Below are 23,443 nucleotides of genomic sequence, written 5' to 3'. Positions count from 1 at the left end.
AGAAGCAGGTGTTCGTATGTTGTGTGGTCGATGACCCATATAACTCGTGTAAGTTTTACACAATTACTTTTCAAAATATATTCATGGAAAGAAAACCGGCTTCGTTCACACTAAAGAGAAAACATGATTTCTTCTTGATTTCTTTAGATCAACTGTTCAAACTGGAATTTGTTTGCAGATTTGATCTTTTTATTTTTATTAGCAGCTGTGTTGTTTTTAAGCATGGCCAGAATGCCAAAGTCAATTTATTTTGCAAATTTAATTATATATATTTATATAATTGGTGTATTTTCTCACCGGCAATTTGCATGTTTAATTTCTGCAGTCTAGAGAAGAGATTTTTGTCCTCTCACAGCTGATATGAAGCACATTTGTTCTTCCTTTTAGCATCTGAATCATTCGCCATCAGCTTCTTTGCTGTAGCAAGTTTACCCTCGCATCAGGTGCTGTATATACAAGAATGGGTCTCCATCTATTCATCCAACAGGATGAGACCTCCTCCCGATCCCTCCGCACCCCCACACACACATGCCACGCGTTCTTTCCTCGTGTCCCCCCATGAGTCGCCACCTGCTCGTGTGTGCGCAACACAGCTGCTGACCGACAAGAACAAATTAACACCCACCGTCCTGGAGTGAGGGGGGGTTCTGCTTCTCCTCCGCCGGGAGCCGTTTCATACCTGCTGTATTTGTGTCTATCTACTGATGGTTATTCAATAACATAATGAGTTAAGACCGTATCGGTAGCAATTAATTAAGTCATAAAAACAAATTGAAAACTTAAAATGATGCAAAATATAAACTACCCGGTTGTACATCTCTATGAGACTCTTTTACATTTACATTTATGCATTAAGCCACAGAAAAAAACTATTTTCAATGGAACACAGAAGAAGATATTTTGAGTCAATGGGGTTCAGTGCTGTTTGATTATCAAGATTCTTCAAAATATCTTCTTTTGTGTTCTGCAGAAGAAAGCAACTCATACAGGTTTGGAATGACACGAGGGTGAGTAAAGGATGACAGAAATTCCCCGAGCAAGATCATAGCAACCTTTGCACAACGCTCATATTTTTTATAAAATGTCAAACTCTGGTTTGTCACCTAATGCGATGATATGGATTTCAAGGGAAGGTTAAGACGTTTCTCCTTCTCAGTTGTTCTTTCCTCTTTTGCTTTAAAGCAGTTAGACTTTGAGGATCCAGACAAACGAACACAAAAGATGTAGAAACAGTGCCGTAAGTGTGCCGTCTATGAATACTGCGTGTATGACTCCCATCCGGCCTTTGTGATGATAATTCGTAACGGGCAAATGAAGCGGCGTTTCTGAGAGGGTGAGCATGTGTTACATCAACAAAGACAGGCATGAATTAAACAGAATGACACAAGTTAGCCTGCTGATATGACTCGTGTCAACGTGTGTGTGTGTGTGACAGCTGGGGTTGTGTCTCCATGTGTGTGTGTATCTTCGTCACTGGTCTATTTAGCACACTAGTAGGTCTTTCACAATGCAACAGCTTGAGAATGACCCAGGCATGCGACGCACACACACGCGCAACAGCATCGCAACAAAGGGACCGTCTGCCTCCTTCAGCGGTCTGTTCAACTGCTTTTCCTGCTGCTCTGTTCCTCAGTGTGTGTGTGTTATTGTGTACCTGCTGTTCTCCTGCGATCTAAGCAAAAGGCCGAGGTCACAGAGGTCAGCAGGCAGACGCCTGGTTAACCCTCCAGGGTAAAGACATCTTCATACACACACGCGCCACTTACGCAGTAAGATTGTATATGAGCAGATGGCAGCCAGCGATGTTGTCTGATGATATAAAGCACCTCTTCACAAATACATATATTTACATTTCATTTTTTTATCAGTGTAACGCACACACGCACACAAACACAGGGGGGTGGTGTTGTTGTACTTTGTCACACTTCGGACTGCCGCATAGCAAACATAAATATAGAAACAATGGACAGTAGCGGTCCAGTGTGGAATTTTTAAACAGCATTTTTATATTATTTGATCAATTCTTTCGTACATATGAAATTGTTACAGCACAGGATTGTTGATGCGTCACTTTGGACAAAAGAGTCTGTTAAATGAATACACGTACGTGTAAAATGTACAGATAAACACCATGATGATTGAAACATCAATTCATTGATAACTTCGATGATCCAAATATAGACAATTATACATCTTTACGAAAACCAAACCCCACGTACACACAAACAAAAACAGCAAAGGTACAAAGCAGAGATGTTAAAGAGGTCAGACAGACAGAGAGGATTATGAGAGCAGATGGTTTAATGCCGGTAAATACACAAACCATTATGCAAATGAACATGAATATCCGGGTCCTGTTAATATCATCGCATACGTTTACTATAGTATGTATTTGTACCATGGTGTTCTTAGTTGTTATGATTATTTTAAATAGTGTTCATTTGGTAAGAATATAAAGGTTTCTGAAATGTTAACATTTAACATCAACAGAGGCTTTTTGTTGCACAGAAGGTTCTATGCATTGGAAAAGATCTCCAGACTATAAAAAGGTTAAAGATGTCTTTCTTTTAAGAACATTTTACTGAAAAGTACTTTGGGGACCTTGCACCTTTTTTAAGATTTTGGTCGTTGGCACATTGAAGTTTAACCATAGATTTACCATGTCATGAATATCACAAGTAAATTGAAAATGATATATTATAGACACGTATGTGAGATTTCCAGATTAAAATGACATTAAAAGAGCTAAAACTGAGCAATAGTAAGCGTCACATAATAAGTGACCGCTTTTATATCCTGGTTATAATTAAAAGATGATTGTATTCCTCCCAAACCTGTGTTTAATAACTTAAACTAAACTTAATTAAAAATGAATTAAAATTTTCAGAGGGTGTAAATAACTTTACTAAATGATTGTTTTTTTTGTTTTGTTATTGTTTGTATATTTTGTGGTGGTTTTCATGCCATATTCCACAATCTTCTTATTGTTTGGCAATATTGTGTGTTCATGCAAATAAAAAATGAACAAATGTAATAGATGAACTGAACTGAACTGAACTGAACTGATTAGATGAACTACAGGCCGGATCTTTGACTACAGTGTCACCTACTGGAAAGGAAGAGTAAGAGCATAACTCGCCATTAAAGGTATAGTTCCCCCAAAAATGAAAATTCTGTCATGAATTACACACCCTCAAGTAGTTCCTAAACTTTGTTCTGTTGAACACAAAGAAAGATATTTAGAAAAATGTTAGCATCTGACATTTGCCCCCAAATGGCTCAAAATATATTATTTTGTTTTTAATACAACTAAATATAGGCTGTAAATACAATATTGTTTTCTACTATGGTAGCCAATGGCGCCCCAGAACATTCTTCAAAATATATTCACTGTGTTCATCAAAATAAAGAAATGTATACAGGTTTATACAAATTTGAGAGTTCATAACAAAATTGTCATTTTTGGGGGGTGTATCCCTATAACATTCATTTATTCCGTATTGGCTAAAAGTATTACTTTTATGATTTATATTCATAAAACAAAGCCCCAGTTTCACAGACACGGCCTTGTTTAAGCCAGGACTATGCCTCAGTTGAATTAAGAGATTGTCGCTTTTATAAACATACCGTAGAACAATACATTACGGGTGTGCATCTCGAGACAAAACAGTGACACTGATATATTTTAAGATATTTCTGAGCAAGTTGTAATCAGTCAAGACAGGTCACACATTCCTTTTAGTCTGGGACTAGCCTTAAGCCTTGTCTGTGAAACTGGGCCAAAGTGTTACCATATAAGGTTATTTGCAACCACGAATTATAGTCATTCATAAAGAATATAGATCTATAAACATTTAGATGGAATTATATTAAAAATATAATCACATTATCCTATTCATAAACCTGCATGTGTTCCTGTAACTTTATTGATGGAGCATTACATTACCAGTGGATGTTCATGGGTTTATCCCAAGGAAAACACGTGTATAGCTTGTAAGTCACTTTGGATAAAACCATCTGCCATATGTATAAATGTATACGTGTAGAATACCATGGTGCTCCAAAGAATGTATTATTAATCAGAAAATACAGAGATGTCATCTCCAAGCGCGGTAAAACCATAGTATGTTGTAAGTGCATTGGCAAACCAACATGGTAAACCACAAATGAGAATTTCACCATCTTTTCGCTCTTTAGGGATCAGACACAACCTACTTAGGAAGAAGGAAGTAGAAAAGAATGATGCGTGAGTCATAAACTCTCCAGCCAACTAATTAGGCCAGTGGAGTCTTAAGTGTGCCGTACATGAGTCTGATGTTTCGAACTCTCTGGAGAAATGATGTCGGGTCACACTGTGCATTGTCACAGTCCTGTCATGTTCTTCCCGAATAAAGGAAGTTTTAGTAATGCATTTGAGAAATGGCCATTATCTGGTTTGGTTTATTGTAAAGCGTCCCATGTGTCATGAAGCCAAAAGGTGAATCTAAAATCTCTCAATTATCTGCATTGTTAAGCTTATGTGAGTGATGGACTAACTTTAGTTTCTGTCTTTTTAAAAAGACTTAGTTCAATACAGTTTGGTCTCTCTCTTAATACTAAAACTCTAAAAGTTGTGGTAAAAAACATTGTGGCATGATCTTTGTAACGGGCTTCTGCGCTGATTCCAGATGGAGAGCGAGTGTGTGTGTTTAGGTCAGTGTCAGTGTTGGAGTCTTTAGTGTCAAATGAGGCAGAATGTGGAATCCATGAGTTTCACAAATAAGAGACGCGGTCTGATAATGAGGTTAAATGGTCTCACGCTAGTGTCAGTGTAAACATGGCATTCTTGCACAACATTAGCAAGAGTCTGAAAAAAGTACTTTCCAGATAAATTACTTTTACGGCTTTCGGTTGTTTAAATTCTAAACAATACTTTAGTGACTCTGTGTTGGTTGTATGTGCAAAAGCAGATGTATTCCCTTAAAACATTCACCAATGTATCTGTATTTAACATTATGAATACCCTTTAATACAATGCTTTTCCTTTTACAAAAAACATTTTGCTACCATGATCACTGCACCTGAAAACCAGTCACCGTAGTAATCTGCTGCTTTGAAAGGAATTGTATGTTTTAAATGATTAGATTAGATTCAACTTTATTGTCATTACACATATACAAGTACAGTGTAACGAAATGTAGTTTAGGTCAAACCAGAAGTGCAGTTAGCAAGTGCAGGATATACAGTTAGAATAAATACAGAATACAATATGAGAGAATATAATAGTGGGCATGGACTATAAAAATATTTTGCAGTAGGAATGTTCTATGAAAATATGACAGTAGGTATATACTATGAACAATATATACAGATGACTATATACTATGAACATTTATGTACAGGTGGATATGAACAGATAATAAATTATCTTATTTTATTTGCGTTTCCTGTATTGACATATATATATATATATATATTTATTTGTATTGACAAAATCCATTGAGGTTTGGTGTGTGTGGTTTGTCGAGCACATTGTTTTACAAAAGTTGATACCAGAAAAAGTCAATCTTTTTGCACATTGGGAAAAAGAAAGTAAAAGCCAAAGTAAGGGCCCTGGGGGCACTAAAGAGTTAACACAAATCTGGAAGATTATTTCTTACACTGTTAGAGACACAAATACCGTCTCAGCGTAATATTTATTGATTTATTCTAGCATTTTTTTCTATCACCACCTTATTTTTTGTTGCTGTTGTGACATTTTGTATTTCTTCACAACCCGTTTTATGCTTTCTTTGATTGTATTGTAGTAACTCAACAGAATAAAGTGCTTAGAATTGTAACTTGACCTTCATATTGTAAATGGAGTGAGAGAGGTTTGATGTGCGGAGGAGAGAGAGCTGTGTGTGTGTGTGTGTGTGTGTGTGTGTGTGTGTGTGTGTGTGTGTGTGTGTGTGTGTGCGTGTGCGTGTGCGTGTGTGTGTGTGTGGAGGAGGGGGTAGTTGAGTGAAGTGTCTCGGGTTCGGGAGCGCAGCTCGTCCGCTGGTATTTCAGGAATGTGTTGATCATGGCGGCCGCTGTGAAGCCCGTGAAGAGCGGACTGCTCGAGCTCCGCGTTACCGTCGACCACTGGATCCGCGTCCTCGCCACCCTTACCGGAGACTCGTTCACGGTCAGCCCCGGAGAACACAGCGATGAGACCGCGAACAGCGGCTGTCCCGCGCCCGGCGGGGCGTTGAACGGGGATCCGGCGAACCTCAGCGCCTCCCCGGTACCGGAGACCATCACCAACGTCAAGAGAACCGTGAGAGTCACCAAACAAGAAGTCGGAGGACTCGGAATAAGTATTAAAGGTGAAAGAATAACGTTTGCTACAATGTAACAATGAGAACTTTTGACTCCGTAACTTTTTGTTTGGTAAGTGATACTTTGTAACAGCGCCGACGCGGTAAAGTAAAGTAGCCTATGCTACAGAACGGAAACAACTATTGTTTCTTTTAGAAAGAAACGTTTTTTAAACAGTGTATAACAGTAGAAATGACAAGAAAACGAGGCGATCTTGGTGCTATCTTGATAAGTTCCTGTAGGCTACTACATACATTAATCGTTCAGTTCCATGACATTTATCATGATAAATATAGGACTGATTTATATCATCATTTCTTCACACTGCATTTTGGAAGTTTTTCATTTTGTGCTTTGTTATGTTTTTTCTAGGACGTTAAAAGTTACAGTTGATCATTTTCTGAAAGATCTCTTTATATGAAGTCATGTATATGAACACTATGTGAGCTATAGGTGATTCTGCTGATAAACATTATATCCATTCGTCCGTCTCAGACAGCTGTCACACAAACAACTGTCAAGTGAAGTGTCAATATCTGAGATATCAGTGTAAGCTGTAAGACAAGACAGAAATGTTGTTTTTAAGGTCATTTATGGCGATGGTTTATTCAGGCGTCCTCAAGCACAGTCCTAAATCTGGACACTCTCTCATATCTGTTGCATGTAAATATTTGGGAGAGGATTTGTTTAGAGACGGACACGCATGCTTGTGTGTATGAAATGACGTCTGGTTTTATTGAAATGGGGATTTTGAACTTTTGAAGTTTCTTACGTTGATGCCCGCTGTCTGTGATAATGTTCATTTTGTGACTTACTGGTTGGTGAAAAATGCATGTGTGTGTGTGCGCCGGGGGAGGGCGTTTGCACCCCGGTGCCAACAGCTGACCAGTGAATTACCCATCATGCTTAGCCTGTCACTGGCTTAAGATGAAAGCTGTGAACGAGAGCAAAGGGAAGAGTGTGGTGCTGTTTATTTTGGGGAACGAGAAAGAGAGCGATGACCTTGCTCTAAGTCCGAAGTGCAGTTGGATGTCTATATTTACTGTGGTGCGAGTCTTCGGGCCTGTAGCTCTGTCACTTGTGGACAACCTTAGAAAAACTGTTTGTAATCCCTTGATTTTGATTTATTTGTCATGTAAAAGGTTGTTTATTGGTTAGTAAGTTGAATGTAATGTTTGCAAAAGCTACATTTTGCGCTCAAATAATAAAACATGTTGCAAAATGAGCGTTAGTTTTCAGGGTTTCGAAGCTACTGAAATAGCCCGTGTGATTTAGGCTACTGGTTATTATGGTCAGACTGGATCAATAGCAGATGTGCTGAGCAAGAACTGTTACACGGCCGAGTGTTTCTATGGAAAATTCGACACACAGGGATGTATTTGCAGATGAATGATGCAATCGCTGGAAGGTCGACGCATTTTAGCTTTAGTGTTTGTGCAGGACGTCCTGGCAGCACTGCAGAGTAAGAATTGATTGATTGATAATGTGCTGAGACTCAAACAGAGACACGGAAGTTGCCAACAGAATCTGGCAGGAGTCGACCACCCACCGTCGTGTGTGTCACACATGTGTCTTTAAAAGTCAAAAGATTACTGAAAGAAGCTTAAGGGTAATTATGGCAAGACCGCTTCTGACATGTCCCGATCCAACTTACTGTTTCAATTAAATAGGTCAGATGATGTCACGTAAACACATTCGCATGTTACGGGGTATATCACTGTAAACTTTCTTTTTACGGTAAAATTGTCAAATGACTTACAAAATACAGTAAGCGTATTCATCTTTACAGTTTAAGACAGTGAAAAGTACGGTGACAGTTTTTTTCATTGTGGGTTTTGTATATTATACAATTCCTAATTGTGTATTTCATACCTGATTTATATGATATATAACTGTTAATAAAAGTCTAGTTTGTACCTTATATGTTTCACACAGGTGGTAAAATGGACTGCCATGTGATGAGACAAAGTTCTGTAAATACTAATATAGAGATGATGTACAGTTTAATACACCATCATGAGACTTTACAATAATACATTAAATGTTGGTTAAAAAACATAAAACATACTTTACACTATAATGTACATAATTGGTATCAAATATAAGAGTAACATCATTATTTAAATCTGAATATCATCAAATGTGAAGTCACATGTCCTTTTACTGTCACTTTAAATTTTTTAATTTACTGTCACACAGTTTTTACAATTCCTTTTTTTGTTCATATAAGTCCTGCATGTTTGATTATAAGAACATTTTTGTTCATTAATAAAAAACATCATGCAGCTCTTGTGTTGGTTGCCCTCTTGTCCAATGTCAAGCAAAACCAGAACCAGTTGAGAATTACTGCGTTACATCGATATAAAACTCTAACAGGGGTCCACGTATAAATGTTTTATGGGATGTAGTCAAGACGGCCATTTCAAATACCCTTGAACTTCCAGATATAAGAGTAACAGCATAAAAGCCCCTGAGACCTACATTACCAACTGCCAAATTTTCATTGAAAATGTCATTTAGATGCTCCTCTCCTACAGAACACAAGCGAACCTTCATTCACTGAAGATATATGAGCGCTGGTCTGTCATTTTGGAGCACACGCCAACTCGAGGATGTAGTCGATGACATTTTTATGGTATTACAGCTCATAAATCTAACCAAAGAGAGTAACTTACGTGGACATCAGAGAAATAATTATGATTTATTTCTTTTTTTTAAATCCCAGTGAAATAAAAAATAACAACTCTGTGCCCTAGACGTGGTTAGATGGCTTGGGCGGAGCATCCGTTAACTCCTCCCCTTCAACTGTCTGTCTGCTGCCAGTTCCATTTTAAAATGTAACGGCTGTTTTCATACATTCAATCAAATCGGAGTGGAAACAACAAGCCACGCCCACAATCAATTTCCGGTTCAATGGGACTGTAAGTTGACCAAGTTAACAATTTACATTGAGTCATTTAGCAGACGCTTTTATCCAAAGCGACTTACACAGATTCAGGGAGCAATAAGCAATATTTCATACAGAAGCAATAATACAATAGGTGCTAATACAAAGTTACTAGTTTCAACAAAAGCCAGATCACTACCTGTGGAGGGAAAGACAGAGGCTTCTTTTTTTTAAATGTCTTTTGGTGCAATGAACTTTGATGCAACTTCCTCTGCTGACTACTGCTTACTAAGACAAATTGTAGCTGAATACCAAATTGGTTTTAATAAATGATCTTTGTTAGTTTTAGACATATTTTAGTTAAGCATATACTTTACTTTTGTTACAATGGTAGACATCTTAGATAAAATAAGTGGCAAGTCGAGAACATTATCTTTAAAGATCTTCTTTTTCTTCTCCAGAAAGAATCTGTGTGTCATCTTCCATGGTCTCCTTGCTCTCGATAGCCATTTTAAGTTTCTGCCAGAAGACTTTTGTATCTGTTCCTGGTTTAGGCCACTGCAGATAGGTTCGCTTCTTAACCAGTTTCCGCATTCTGTAATATGGGGAGAGCTGGTGTATGGGTATATCTTCAAGGAAAACCAGAATCAAAACGTCTTTCTGTTCATCAAAGAGCCTGAAGCTGGCCACCTGTATTTCATTTGAGCACCAAACGCTTTTCAGATAGTTCTGCGTGATCAGGCAGACGGTTTTGCGGCTGTTATATATTCCGTCTGCGATGTTGTCAATGATTGCCTTGCCCGGCTGGAAATCTCTGTGATGGATACACAGTTTCAGGCCGTGTTGACCCTCTAGGATTGGTACAAGCTCTTCCATAACCCAAGGCTCTTCTCGTACGTTGTAGGAAATGAAGGCGTCATATTGGAACCCTTGATTCTTTCCACCCCTCCTCTTCCTGTCATTGAGAAACGCTAAGAAGAGGTAATACGCGTAGACCACCTGCCATTTTAGGAAGTGATAGATGAATGAAATAATCATAGTGACGATGATGGCAGAAGAACTGTAAACAAAGCAGACAAAGTCATAATGTACGTTGCATGATTCGGTGTCAAAGGTGGCCAGTCTTGAGCCGCTTAAAGACAGAGGGTAACGGCATTTGTACATGTTAAGGTAAGCCACCTGAGTGTCATTGTTCATGATGGCCCAGTCGACGAACCAGGCGTTACTACAGTCACACGTGAAACTGTTGGATTGTAAATCCAGGAACTTTAAATGGGGAAGGGATTGGATCACAGTTTGGTTTATCAGCTGAAGGTCGTTGATGTTGGCACGTAGATTTGTAAGATTGGTGAGATTTGCTTCCAAAAAGAAGTCCAGCGTCTGAAGGTGAGCTCTGACTAGTGTAAGTTTCTCTAGTCCGGGTATTGGATGAAAAAGCATGGCTGTTAAGGCATGCCTGTCTGCCAAATTATTGCTGGACAAATCCAAGATAATAAGATTGGGAGTGTGACTAAACGTGTCAACATGCAAATGATCTATATTTAGATTACCGGCGTAAAAGGCTTGTAAATGTTTTAGGCCTTTCAGGAAATTTGAAGGCATGTAGCTTAACCCTCGACGCTGACTGTTTATCGTCAATATTTTCAGTTCGGTTAAAGAGGCAAAGGGAGGATGTTGTAGCTCTTCGTGACTTTCGTACAACAAATAATTACAGCTCATGTCCAGATTCCGAAGGCTAGGTATACTTGAGAAGATTGTGTTGTTTCTTAGTTTTCTTTCTGTGATTTTGTTTGATGATAAATAAAGCTCTATTAAATATGTCATTCCTGCGAAACCGCTGGGCTTAATGTCTAATATTTGATTATCTCCGAGTTCTAAGACCAGAAGGGACCGTAGACCTTTGAACGAGTTGTTTTGGATGATGCTTAACTTGTTGGACCTCAAATTCAGGTGCTTCAGATTTCGGGGGCCGTTTGAGAAGGCGTAACCGACCGTTAACAGGTTGTTAGTACTCAAATCGAGTTCATGTAGATTTGCTAAATGTTTGAATAAACACGCCTTTATTGTCATAATTCTGTTAGAATGCAGATAGAGTGTCTTTAACTCTGTTAGATTAGCAAAATCCGAGCAGTCCAGATTTTCGATGTGGTTTAGATGAAGGTCTAGTAACTGTAACTTGGGAAGGTCCTGAAGTGTTCCGTTCAACTGCGTCAACTTGTTCTTTTGTATACGTAACACTGTCAAGTTTTTCAGATCTTTGAAGGATGATTTATACATCCTTGATATTCTATTGTTTCTTAAGTGTAACTCTTTCAAGATTGCACACGGTCTGAACGTTTCGTCAGTTAGTAATGACAGACTGTTATCTTCAAAGGTAAGACCTCTCAAAGGTGGAGAACATGCCTCCGGTAAAATTCTGCGGACTTGAAATCCCTTCAAATCATTTAGTCTAATCCACATAACAGAGGAGAAACTCTGTATTATGTGAGCCATATGTTTCTCTGAAATATTACTATTACTAAGATTGAGTGTCTCAACGGAGTTTAGGAACGTCTTGTCTGAAACCATCCAATCCACAGATCCTTTGGAGAAACAGTGTGACAAGTTCAAGTACTCAAGAGCAGGGAAGATGTTTTCTGTTATCTTGACTACTGTTAATGGATTCAGTGATAAATCCAACAGTTTTAAAGCGGGAAGTGCGAATGGGACGTCACTCGAGTTGAGTACTGTGAAGCCGTTCTTTCCCAAGAAAAGATGCTCCAATTTCGGTACATTAAGGACGGCGTGGATTCTGGAAATGTGCTGTAGTCGATTATTAGTGAGGTTTACGCACCTAAGATTGGAAAGAGATACAAAAGATTGGTTTTCGATTGTCTCAATGTAGTTCGAGTCTAGCATTAAATGAGAAAGACTGATGAGACCGCCAAGGAGGCCGGCCGACACGTTTGTCAGTTTGTTGTTGGACAAGTTGAGCTCTGTTAAGTTTCTCAAGCTACTAAAAGTTCTGCCTTCTACCTCAGATATCCTGTTGTGAGACATGTTCAATCTGATCAAACGTGTGAGTCTGATGAAATCCCAATGAAGAATCTTGGAGATGGAATTGAAGGAAATGTCCAGAATGACGGTGTTGTTGGGTAGCGGTGTAGGGACCTCCCTGTAGCCCATCCTGTTGCACGTCACCTTGACATCTACAGAGTACTGGAAGGGGAAACGTATTGTGCAGTTGTTTAATGAAAATCCATGGGTTGGGTTGACATGAGCACAACAGAGCAAAAACAAAAGACACGCAGAAACTTCAAGTGTGACGCTTTCTAGAGTGTGGATTCTCATTTTGATGCTTGCTTAGCTTCTTGTTTGATATCTTCTACAATATAGAAGCTGAAGAGGAAGTTTGTGGCTTTCCCTGGGCCTCAGAAAAGCAACAGGCGAGAAACTTCCTTATTTTACAGACTTGATGTGAAACACCCTGTAAGACAAAGGTTAAAAAAAAGGTTTTAGCACACCTTTATAACACAATCTAACATGTTTTCTATTCTGTTATTCAATAAATTATGTAAGTGTGCGAACTCGGTTGTGTTAACCAAACTTGGATAGCACACATACATCTGGGAGACGTCTATTTCATGTCTGCATTTACATCCTCACGATGCATTATGTTATATAGACATCATGAAGATGTCTGTAAGATGTTTATGATTTGGAATGTTTGCAAAACTGCCTTTTCTAAGATGTTGATCAGATGTTTTCTAGATCTTTAGCAGACATCTTACAGACGCAGCTGATATATCTGGGAACCTTTGGTTAAATGAACCTCAGAATGTTCATTTTTGACCTAACCGTGGGTTAAAACAACCAGCATTGGTTCATTTAAACCAAACCCTTTACTCTACTAACCAATTCGAGCATATATATTATATCATAGATTGAATTATAACTTCTGGCAGTGTAATTCAGTATCAAGCATGGATGTTACAAATATTTATATAGCTCTGTACCTTGTTGCTCCATATAATCCAGTTGCAGTCTTCAATAAATAGTTGACAGAGAGGTTTGCTGAAGAACTCAGATGAGTAGTTGCCTTAGAGAGTTTTGAAGCCTCTGATGCAGAAATGTGAATGATTTCACATCACACTTGACCCTCTTTTATCACAAGACGGAACTGAGAAAGCTAAAGAGAACGGTGTGGATCTATATATAATCTATAGTTTCGTTATAATTACCATGGGAAAACTAGGCTATGGTTATTTCCGTGGTTACTTTGGTTAACTACCAACAAACCCCAAAGCATAGCCTACGCAGTATCGCACACGCCTAAACCGTGTTTGTTTTCTAATGTTTTACAGGTGGTAAGGAGAATAAGATGCCCATTCTCATCTCCAAGATCTTCAAAGGGCTCGCGGCTGACCAGACAGCCGCTCTGTACGTGGGAGATGCCATATTGTCCGTAAACGGCTACGACCTGAGAGAGGCGACCCACGATGAAGCTGTTCAGACGCTGAAGAAAACAGGCAAAGAGGTCATCCTGGAGGGTAAACACATCCATTTAGTTTGGTCTATGTGTGTGTGGTCTTGTGTATGTTGATGGAGAAGCATTAGCAGTGATGGCGTTAGGTAAACAGTCTCTTTGGTTGCAGCTTTAGTTGTGAATGTAGAAGTACAATTCATTAGAATTCATCCTGAAATGCGTGTGACTTGATGCGTTGCATTTATGGAGAGGTGCACATCATGCAGGCATCGGCGTAGGGTATGCGGCTCTTCGTGGGCTACGGCGTGGGTCCGAGCGGAAGAAGTATCACACTCAAACCTCTCAATGACGAGCTTGTGAAGTGAAAGAAACCTTTGCATCTAAAATGTGTTATCACGGCCAGCGCTGCTGCTTCCTCTTTCGGTTCTGCTCCCCTTTATATATAATCATATATGTGAGTTTGTGGTCTCATATACGGTACATATACACACACACACATTTATAATTGTTCAGGCAAGTGTCTCTATAAATCTCTCTATAATAGCTTCGGATGGAGTCTGTAATGGAAGGAAGGCTATTGAAGTTTTGATGAGCTAGTGTTGTGTGTGATGAAAATGCCATCATCAGCGTTTTATTCTCTGTTGGACGGTGATGCTGTGTGTATGTTGCTAATTCAAGTATTTGAAAATAATATTTTGGTTGAGGTATATGGTTAAAAGAAGTTTTCCTATGGATAACAATATAAAATATGAGAGTGAGAGTTTTCTTATATACAGTATATATATATATCATTTAAATAATTGATTGTATAAACGTAATTTCACTATGATCAAAATTGTGACTTTCATCAATACAACATCAATTCTATTGTCGTGACAGGCAGCGTAGATCTCTCCATCTTCCGACAAAACAATCACACATCTTCAAGAGAGAGAAATAATAAAGAGAGATGAGGGAGGGAGATGAGGGTTATCTGAGAGCATGTACATTCCTGTCATCCACCGCAACACGCTTGGATGCAAAAGACAAGATTTTTTACACTCCATAGACAAAACCATAGTGCACAAATCGTGTATGTTATATCCCAGAACCCTCACACAAACCCATACCTTTTTTTTCATGTTCATTTCAATGAACATCATGTCTGCGTGTCTGTCTCTACTGCTCTTTGTTAATGTTGACCTGGAAAAAAATCTGAGCCCATGTGTGATGTTTAAAATACAGTTTTGTCAAAAATCAAAGGGTACAATATGTCACCGAATTTTAAGAAGGCACATCGGCTACACTTTGGAGACTTCATACTCGTGTCCAAATCATGTTTTTGCACTTAACGGAATTAAAATCACAACCTCTCGGTGGCGTTTTATAGCCCTGTGTTTCTGACGCAGTGAAGGTGGAATATTCCACCCCACACCATGAGTCCAGATTATGAAAAGAATTGACATTTGTCGCTTTTAAAAATAAAAGTACCGCGCATGATCCAGAGTCTCGACACACGTTGATCTTCTTTATTTTTGACATCGTAAACATGGATCTTTTCTCACAATTTCACTGTTGACAGTACATGCATTAGTTTGGCTTTGGTCCTGTGTGATTTCAGGGAGATTTTTGTGTAGGCGCCGAGCGACATTCCGGCCACGGCGTGCTTCAGGAGTCAACCGTCTCCCACGGCAACCGGAGGGCATGAGGCTCCGCTGCTGAGAATCATCGTCTTTGACTCCGAGTCTTGTGTTTGTCCAACGAGGCAGCAGGAGACATGACAGACTTCTGATCCTGGACCTGGAAACGGCCGGACCGGCCAAACAAGCCAAAGAATCTGTAGCTGTGTTCTCTCAGACACTGATGTCTCAAAGCTTTGTCAATGATGCAGAACCGGCTGGAATTCTCACACATAGATCAAGCAGCGACAGAGGAGACAGATTTATACTCTCCTTTCTTTCGTTTTAGTGGTGTCTAGGAACTATTGCTCTGTCGCCGCAGGAACTGAGCACAGAGAGAACTCACACCGTGTTGCTCTTTCATATCTCTGGAGTTCTCAATTATGTTTGAGAGAAGTATTAATGAAATCAGTCGAGATCTCTCTGAACCTCTTACGGGTTTTTCAGATATGCGCATGACTTTGTCATCTCACGTCTGAGATATAATTGAGATATTTATACACAAGCAAATGCCGCTATACCGCCCCGGTGGCATCGCTGAGAATCCGCCACGATCTCCAAACGTCTGCTTTGGGTGGATTGAAATCATTCAGAGATGATGATGTTTTTTCCAGCTCTCGTTCATCAGAAGAGCAGTGAATCCCTCCCTGTTTCCTTCCATCTCTTTTCCTTCCTACTCACAACATCACTCTTTAAAGTCAACATGACAAACTTCATTAATAGGATGTAACAGACCCAGTTTACTTTTTATGTTTCATTTCTATATGCTAAACATCAGCGAGATTAAAAGGAAAGCAGAACTTTTGCTTCCAAAAATGGAAATGAATCTCGATTGTAATCTCACGTCATGTGTGTCCTGTAGAAGAGATCTTGATCTCAGTTCAGCTCTCTATAGCTCTCTCAGTGTGTCTGTATTTGTGTGTTTTTCCAGATGATATTAGACAGTTAATAAAGCGACATCAAGTCTCGTGAGCTATAAAATGAGCAATCTCTGAGCCGTAGCGTGTCTGGGAAATGCAGATCGCACAGCAATTTTAATTCCACAAAGACCGTTTGGTTTCAGACCTGAAGAGCTTTTGTGCTGACAGAATCCTCGCATCTATAAATAGTTGCTCATCTAAACTGACGGGGAAGTGTTGTGTTGTGTGAATAATGTTTGCTTGGATAAATACAGCTATTATGACAAAACTGTGTCTGTGTGTGTGTGGACTTGGTTTTTATATGTTAGTGGGGTCCTAAACCTGAATGCACACAAACTCTATGGGACCCAGGTCCCCACGGGCACAAAAGCTTATAAATTGTACAGAATGATCATTTTTGAAAATCTAGAAATGTTTTCTAGGATCTTTAGGTTTAGGGGTTGGGTTTGGGGATAAAATATACAGTTTGTACAGAACTCATTACGCCTTTGGACTGTCCCCACGGAGATAATAAAACATACATGTGTGTGTGAACTGAGGTCTAAACCACAAGCCTGTTTTCCCCAAATGTAAATGAATTGTTGAACAAATCAAATGATGAAAGAAAGGCTTATTTGAGGAGTTGTTTCATGTTTTTCATGAAACTTCGGAGGGGTTGTACAGCTAACCAACACAGTTAAACACAATAAAAACATGGAAACACAACAATTGATTCTTGGAAATTAAAAATAAAATGCAGTTATCTGTTCATTTGAAAATGCAAAAACAAATTAAGCCTCCACATTAAACAGGGACAGAAGGAAGTATTTTACCAACAAAATGACACAAGTGTACAGTATATATATATAGATGTGCTGACCGTGTGTGTGTGTGTGTGGCCAGCAGGTGAAAGATTGAGAAATGTGGACACACACACATGAAATGTGTGAAAATACAGTACACTGTGTGTTTGTGAGAGAGAACACTCTTAAATAGATTTGCATGCATTCACTGTACTACAAATGTATTTATAGACACATAGAGAGAGAGAGAGAGAGAGAGAGTTTAGTGTATGTGCTGACCAGCTGATGTATGTCTGGGAGTTGTGGAGCTGAGGAACCCCCTTTAACTCTATATCACTCGCTCAGAGAGAGAGAGAGACTGGGGTGTGTTTCAATGAAACTCTATAGTGGCGTCTTCTATTTATAACCGTGATGTGTGTTCTTACGTGTGTGTGTGTGTGTGTCTGTGTGTTTATAGTGTCTGTCTGTCTGGTATATTATGGTGTACAGTTGAAAATGTTTATGTCCGTGTAGCAGCAGAACATCATACAGCCACGGAAAAAACGAAGAGACCATTTCAAAATCAGTTTCTGTGTGTTTAACTACGTGTTTTATTCTGTGAATGACTAACAATGTTGCTCCCAAATGTTAAATTAAATTATTTGCAGAAATAATAAAAAGAATAAAAATAACAGAAAAGATGCTCTGTGTTTAGTCAGATCTGAAATACTGCAAAGTTCAGATTCACTTTTAAGCAACACAACAAAGTTGAAAAGTTCAAAATCTATAACCTGAACTTTGATCACAGTTTTCATGTGTCTTGTCATTCTGTCAGTCTTTCACATCGCTGTTGAATGACTTGGTTCCTGAGGTTTGATTTGGTTGAAACTCAACAGACACTGGACTGAAATGACCGCTATACATCTGGTGATGCTGATGGACATTTGGAATGTTACCGTCAGATCTCTACTTCAATAAACATTTAAATGTACATTCCTGCTTTATGCAATGTTAATGCTTTTTCAGATTGACTTTTTTTCATCTTTATTTAATGAATATGTGGATACGCGGTCGAGTGTTTGTCTCAACCAGATTCTGCTCTGGAAACTCCAGCAGTTCACACACTGAGTAAAAGTTTCCTAAAGGAAACATTTGTGTTCTTGCTTGTCTTTCTTTTCTAAAGTCTCTCTCTCTCTCTCTCTCTCTCTCTCTCTCTCTCTCTCTCTGTGTAGTGAAGTACATTAAGGAGATGTCAGCGTTTTTTAAAGGCGGATCCACATCTGGACCTCCCGTGCTCGATTCTCCACCAGCGACCCCTCAGAGACAGGCAGACCCCGCTCTTAAAGAGACCCGGACCATCCCGCTCAGAATGTGTTACGTCACACGCAAACAATGTCCACCTGACACAGAGGACAGGTACACACACACACACACACACACAAATGATGTCATGAACACGTACAGATGAACTCGTGGTCTTTCCGTCTCCCCTGTAGGTATTTTGAGGTGGTGTCGTCAGATAGAAAGAAATCTGTGTTTTTAAGAGCTAAAGATCACGCCATGGGTCAGGCCTGGTACAACGCCGTCCAGAGCGCAAGTTCAGCGTTACTGCCCGGCGCTAAAGCCGAGCTGACAGCACTGCAGCCCAGCATGGACGTCAAACACATCGGCTGGATCATCGAGCAGGTGACGGGCATATAGACAGACACACTCAATGGAAACACATTATCTGATGTTAATGAGCGTGTGTGTGAATGTTTGTCAGGGTTCTGAGCGGCCGATACTGGCGGTGTTGACGGACAGAGATCTCCTGCTCTACAGATCTCTGCCAGACAACAGAGAAATACTCAACAATCCTGACAAGAGCTATCCTTTAATAACCACCAGGTACACAAACACACACACACGTGTAAACCTCCTTTAATAACCACCAGGTACACAAACACACACACACACACGTGTAAACCTGACCGGGCAAAGGAAACACACAGACGTGAGAAAAATCAAATCTCTTCTGTTGGACCTGCGTACTCGTATATGATCAAAATGAATTGGTGTTCAAAGATTGTCGATTGATTCCAAAATAAATGTTTGTGTTCATGTAGAATATGTGTGCAGTGTGTATACAAATACACAGACATACATGTGTTAATGTATATATATGTATTCTGTTTTTAATGTAGAGACCATTCAGAGTTTTCATTTAACCATCGCTTCTAGATGTACGCGGTCATTTAAGTCCAGTGTCGGTTGAATTTCAACAAAATCAAACGTCAGGAGCGACATAAAGTCATTCAACAGCGATGTGAATGACTGTAAACTGTGAGAAAAATCCAGGTTATCACATTAAAAGATATAGAAATGCAGGTAGAAAGATGACGGGTGTATTGTTTAACAGTGAATCTGAACAGTATTTGAGGTGTGAAAAACCACAGAGTATCTTTTCTGTTCTTTTCACCTGTTTCTCCAGCTTTCATTTTCTGCAATTTAATGCAAAAAGAAAGAAAGAAATCTTTGAATTTAGCCAGAAATATGGTCAAAAACTAAATTGATAATTGTACCTAATCGCATACGTACCTAGAAAAAGTACATTTTAAAATCTCTCACTCCAAAACACAAAAACACAGATGTTTACAAGATGCTCTTGCAAGCTTTAATCTGTGAAACAGCGTCGTGTCAAAAGTGATAAAATAATACAAGGACAGCTGAAAAGAAAGACAATAATCCTGTGGAGCGGTTGACTATTCATCTCCACGGATGCTGGCCAACAAGAGGACACTTGCACTTCTATGAACAAATAACAGAAAGAAAATGCGACATTTTCACGGGACAAAGCAAATGGTCCACAGGTCGCCTGTAAGATCTTTGAACCTGTTGACTTGAATGTGTTTGTGGTTTTCAGACTTGTTCATTCTGGACCCGGTCAAAGTTCATCTCTGCACGACTCTGAGTTGACGTTCGGCCTGCGGTTGGGCACTAAACAGGGTGTAGAGACTCATCTGTTCCGAGTGGACACGGCTAAAGATCTCTCCAACTGGACACATCTGCTGGTGGACGGCTGTCACAGCGCCGCTGAACTCGTACAAGAAGTCACTACAGGTAACAGGTGTTATATGACCGTGACTCTAGAAACAGCTCACGGGTTTGTGTGGACTCACGTCGCCCTCTTTTGGTTAAACGATGCAGTGCACCATCACAATAGGGATCAGGTTTGTTTTATTCAGATATTGTTCATGTGTGTACATTAATGTGTTGTGTGTGTGTTGTAGCCTGTAGCTGGAACGAGAAGGCGTGTTTGTTGAGTGTTCACATAGACAAAGGCTTCTCGTTGTTTACGGAGGAGTCCGGCGTCCGGAAGAACGTCCTCCTCCAGCAACCGTTCGAGCGTCTCCGCATGTCTTCAGATGACGGCGTCCGGATGATGTTCCTGGACTTTGGAGGCCCGGAAGCCGAGATCGTGAGAGATTTTCACGCCTTCTTCTATTGGTTCTTCTACTGTTAGCAAACTGAACTCTTGTGCGTGAATCTATATTGTGTCGTATTTACGTTCTTGTTGTTTTCAGCAACTGGACCTTCACTCCTGCCCCAAAACCATCGTCTTCATCATCCACTCCTTCCTCTCGGCCAAGGTCAAGCGGCTAGGGCTGTTGGCATGACGACCAACATCCGGAGAGCGCGGCTCCACGGGTCAAGTGAACGGAGGACCAGTGAACATCAAGCCAAACGTTCAGCATAGACTGTCAGGTGTCAGCGTTCAGCTCCTGAAGGCCAAAACAAGCTTACAAACCTGAAACCATTCGACAACCCTCTCTGTCTTTCTCTTTCTGGGTTTGACTTTATCATCGTTCATTTGTTATGAATATCAAAAATCTTTGAAACACAAGGGCTGTTGGAACCTCAGTAACATTAACATAAAACTGTTGGACCGATTCTCTAATAAACATTTATTGGATACACAGTAGATTGGATATAAACAAAACTGAATTAGATTGAATTCTAAAATTGTGCTGTCGTATTTGAGCACGTCTCTGATGCTGTCTTGTTAGGGAGCTTACTAGGGTTCGAAACAGAGCCCTAACGTGTTTATTTGACAGAAGTAAACAGCTGATCTCATCATTAAAGGGCTTTCGGCAGCTGTGAAAATCCAAATCGCTAACTTCGGCAATTTACTCCTTTTAGAACAAGACATGAATCAGCAGAACAAACTGTTGCTAAATGCCGCCGTGGAACCGCGGTATGTTGAATGTTTCAGACGACAATCCAATGAAACTTTGATGTATACCGCGGTACTTTAAGCTACATGAAAGAAAAAGCCATGGGAATACTGTGCTACTTTTTGTCGTATTCATCTTAACCGTGCAAGTCAAACTTTGATTATATTTTAGAAAACTTTCGCTAGATTTGCTTACGTTTTCATGTAAGGGTGTAATACTGACCTCTGCTGGCCGCTATGAGTTACTACCGTACAAATGAGATGTTTGGAATAGCGTACTAGCGTACGAATCTTACTATTTCTGTAGTGTGTTGTGCACTACAGCGTGTGGGGTATTTTGAGATGACCTACTTGTCAAAAGAATAAAACAAAAAATGTGTATCCCAAAATGCAATGCGCTTCCATTTGCAGTGTACTAAAGAAACCAAAATATCGTATTTTTCCTGATGTACATTTCCATCAAACGAAGAATTTTTCATATTTCATTAGGTCTGCCCAAAGACAAGACATGTGAAACAAAATTAGGTTAAAAGACATTCACGAAGGTTCACATACATTTGCTTGTATTCTGTTCTGAACATCCCACACAAAGTCTCCTTCATTTGGTGGTTTCTTGACGGCGGGGAAAATTAGAGATGCACCGATATATCGGCCAATAATCCATATCGGCCGATAAAGGCGATTTTCACAGTATTGGTCACCTATTTGACGTTTAATAAAAGTCGTTAGATAAATTAATAAAATTCAGAAAGTAAAAAAAAATGAATTTAACATTTAGAATTTAGTTAAGGCGAGTTAATATAACCACCAAACTATCGGTAACGGCGGATATCGCTCCGAATAATCGGCTGTCAGGGATGGTGGAGAAATGTAGTATCGGTGTATCTCTAGGAAAAAAACTTGTATCGGCACATGTGCACCGCGGACGTCACTCTTGTTTTCAAACCATGTTGTTTGTGTTCTGCCCGCTCACTTTATTGTAACCGTAACATGTTTGTGTTCCACTTTAAAGAGGAACGTTTGGATGTCCCAACGTGAAGTGGAAAATCTTCTCTCTGTGGCCTTTATAAACTCTACTGGAATTAATATATGATTCAAACTATATTCAGTCTATGTTAGCTTAACAAGGAAAATCATATTATATCCTTATTTAAACAGAAGAGTGCCTTCTAGAGTTGTTTGTATATAAAATTGCAATAAATCTACCTTGACTTTGCTCGCAGCTGTGGTTATTGTGTGACGGAAACACGGACATCATAAACTGATTTAACAGCAAACCAGACGCTGGCATAACAGATATGTGACGGGATGACGAGTAACAACAGTGCAGATACAGAAAAAAAAGATATTCTATACTGTAGTGCATTATAGTAATATGAAGTGTGCTATAGTATACTGTAGTATACCCTATTTTGACTTTTCCACTGCAGTAAATATTGTTGTATACTTGAACGTTTACTACAGTTTTCTATAGTAAAAGTATTTTATTTTTCCCATGGGATTAATCAGGAGACTCTCTCAGGTCCCGGGGTCATTTTGAGAAGCTGGAGACAGTTTCAGTGCTCTGTAGGAGAAACATGAAGTGAGAGAGCTCTTGTTCTCTTTAACACAAAGCTTTTCTGTTATTCAGCCGTTCTCAGACACGTCACGACTTCAAACACAATACACCAGTGTTTCCAATAGACAGAATTCAATTCAATACATTATGATGTGTTCAATATACAATCACGCTAACAGACACGAAGTGACACTAATGCGTTCTTTAAAAATTCACAGTCAGGGCTGGACAAACATTTTTATTCTATAGTGCACTATAACTATATTTTACAGGCGATGAAGACGCACATGCAAGTTATTCTGATACAACCACAAATGTATGTAAATATATAAAATGATGTGATGTATCCTGTAAATAATATCAATAGTGACCTCTGTTTCCTGACAATGACCCAAATGCTAACCGTAAGGAAAATATGTCTCTGTGTTATCAGACCGACCAACACAAGCATCAAACTCTTCCAGTAAACACACCTTTACCCGGCAACCGTTGGCATGGCAACAGAGATTGGCAGCAGGCCTCTGTGTTCTATTAGTTAGATGGAAAAATTGCCAATGAACCTTTTACATTACGGAGAGAGAGAGAGGGGGGGAGAGGGAGGGAGAGGGAGAGGAGAGAGGGAGAGGGAGAGGGAGAGGGAGAGGGAGAGGGAGAGGGGGG

At 39.6% G+C, this 23,443-nt stretch overlaps 2 protein-coding genes across 2 annotated transcripts; one reads left to right on the top strand and one right to left on the bottom strand.

Annotated features, from left to right (window-relative positions):
• Nucleotides 1-5,861: 5,861 nt before the first annotated feature.
• Nucleotides 5,862-22,441, top strand: snta1 (syntrophin, alpha 1). Its single transcript, XM_079460274.1, has 8 exons — nt 5,862-6,329; nt 13,552-13,737; nt 18,245-18,428; nt 18,509-18,698; nt 18,778-18,899; nt 19,915-20,111; nt 20,282-20,469; nt 20,576-22,441. The coding sequence occupies exons 1-8, from the start codon at nt 6,044-6,046 to the stop codon at nt 20,666-20,668; spliced, it is 1,446 nt and encodes a 481-aa protein (XP_079316400.1). The 5' UTR covers nt 5,862-6,043; the 3' UTR covers nt 20,669-22,441.
• Nucleotides 9,507-13,279, bottom strand: LOC306896368 (uncharacterized protein). The gene is made up of 2 exons (XM_079460273.1): nt 13,204-13,279; nt 9,507-12,674 (listed from the first exon to the last, which is right to left on the bottom strand). The coding sequence occupies exon 2, from the start codon at nt 12,536-12,538 to the stop codon at nt 9,644-9,646; it is 2,895 nt and encodes a 964-aa protein (XP_079316399.1). The 5' UTR covers nt 12,539-12,674; nt 13,204-13,279; the 3' UTR covers nt 9,507-9,643.
• Nucleotides 22,442-23,443: the final 1,002 nt, after the last annotated feature.

Source organism: Barbatula barbatula (genome assembly GCF_947034865.1).
Source record: "Barbatula barbatula genome assembly, chromosome: 7".
Taxonomy (NCBI): domain Eukaryota; kingdom Metazoa; phylum Chordata; class Actinopteri; order Cypriniformes; family Nemacheilidae; genus Barbatula; species Barbatula barbatula.
Note: the sequence above shows the minus strand (reverse complement) of the source record. Positions and strands in the feature narration are given on the sequence as shown.

What these genes read in the sequence shown, in the direction of transcription:
- LOC306896368 (XM_079460273.1), bottom strand. Translation starts at nt 12,538, where the DNA reads ATGAGAATCCACACTCTAGAAAGCGTCACACTTGAAGTTTCTGCGTGT.
- snta1 (XM_079460274.1), top strand. Translation starts at nt 6,044, where the DNA reads ATGGCGGCCGCTGTGAAGCCCGTGAAGAGCGGACTGCTCGAGCTCCGC. An exon ending in ACTCGGAATAAGTATTAAAG is followed by an intron (nt 6,330 to 13,551) that starts GTGAAAGAATAA and finishes AATGTTTTACAG; the next exon opens with GTGGTAAGGAGAATAAGATG. An exon ending in TCGGCTGGATCATCGAGCAG is followed by an intron (nt 18,699 to 18,777) that starts GTGACGGGCATA and finishes AATGTTTGTCAG; the next exon opens with GGTTCTGAGCGGCCGATACT.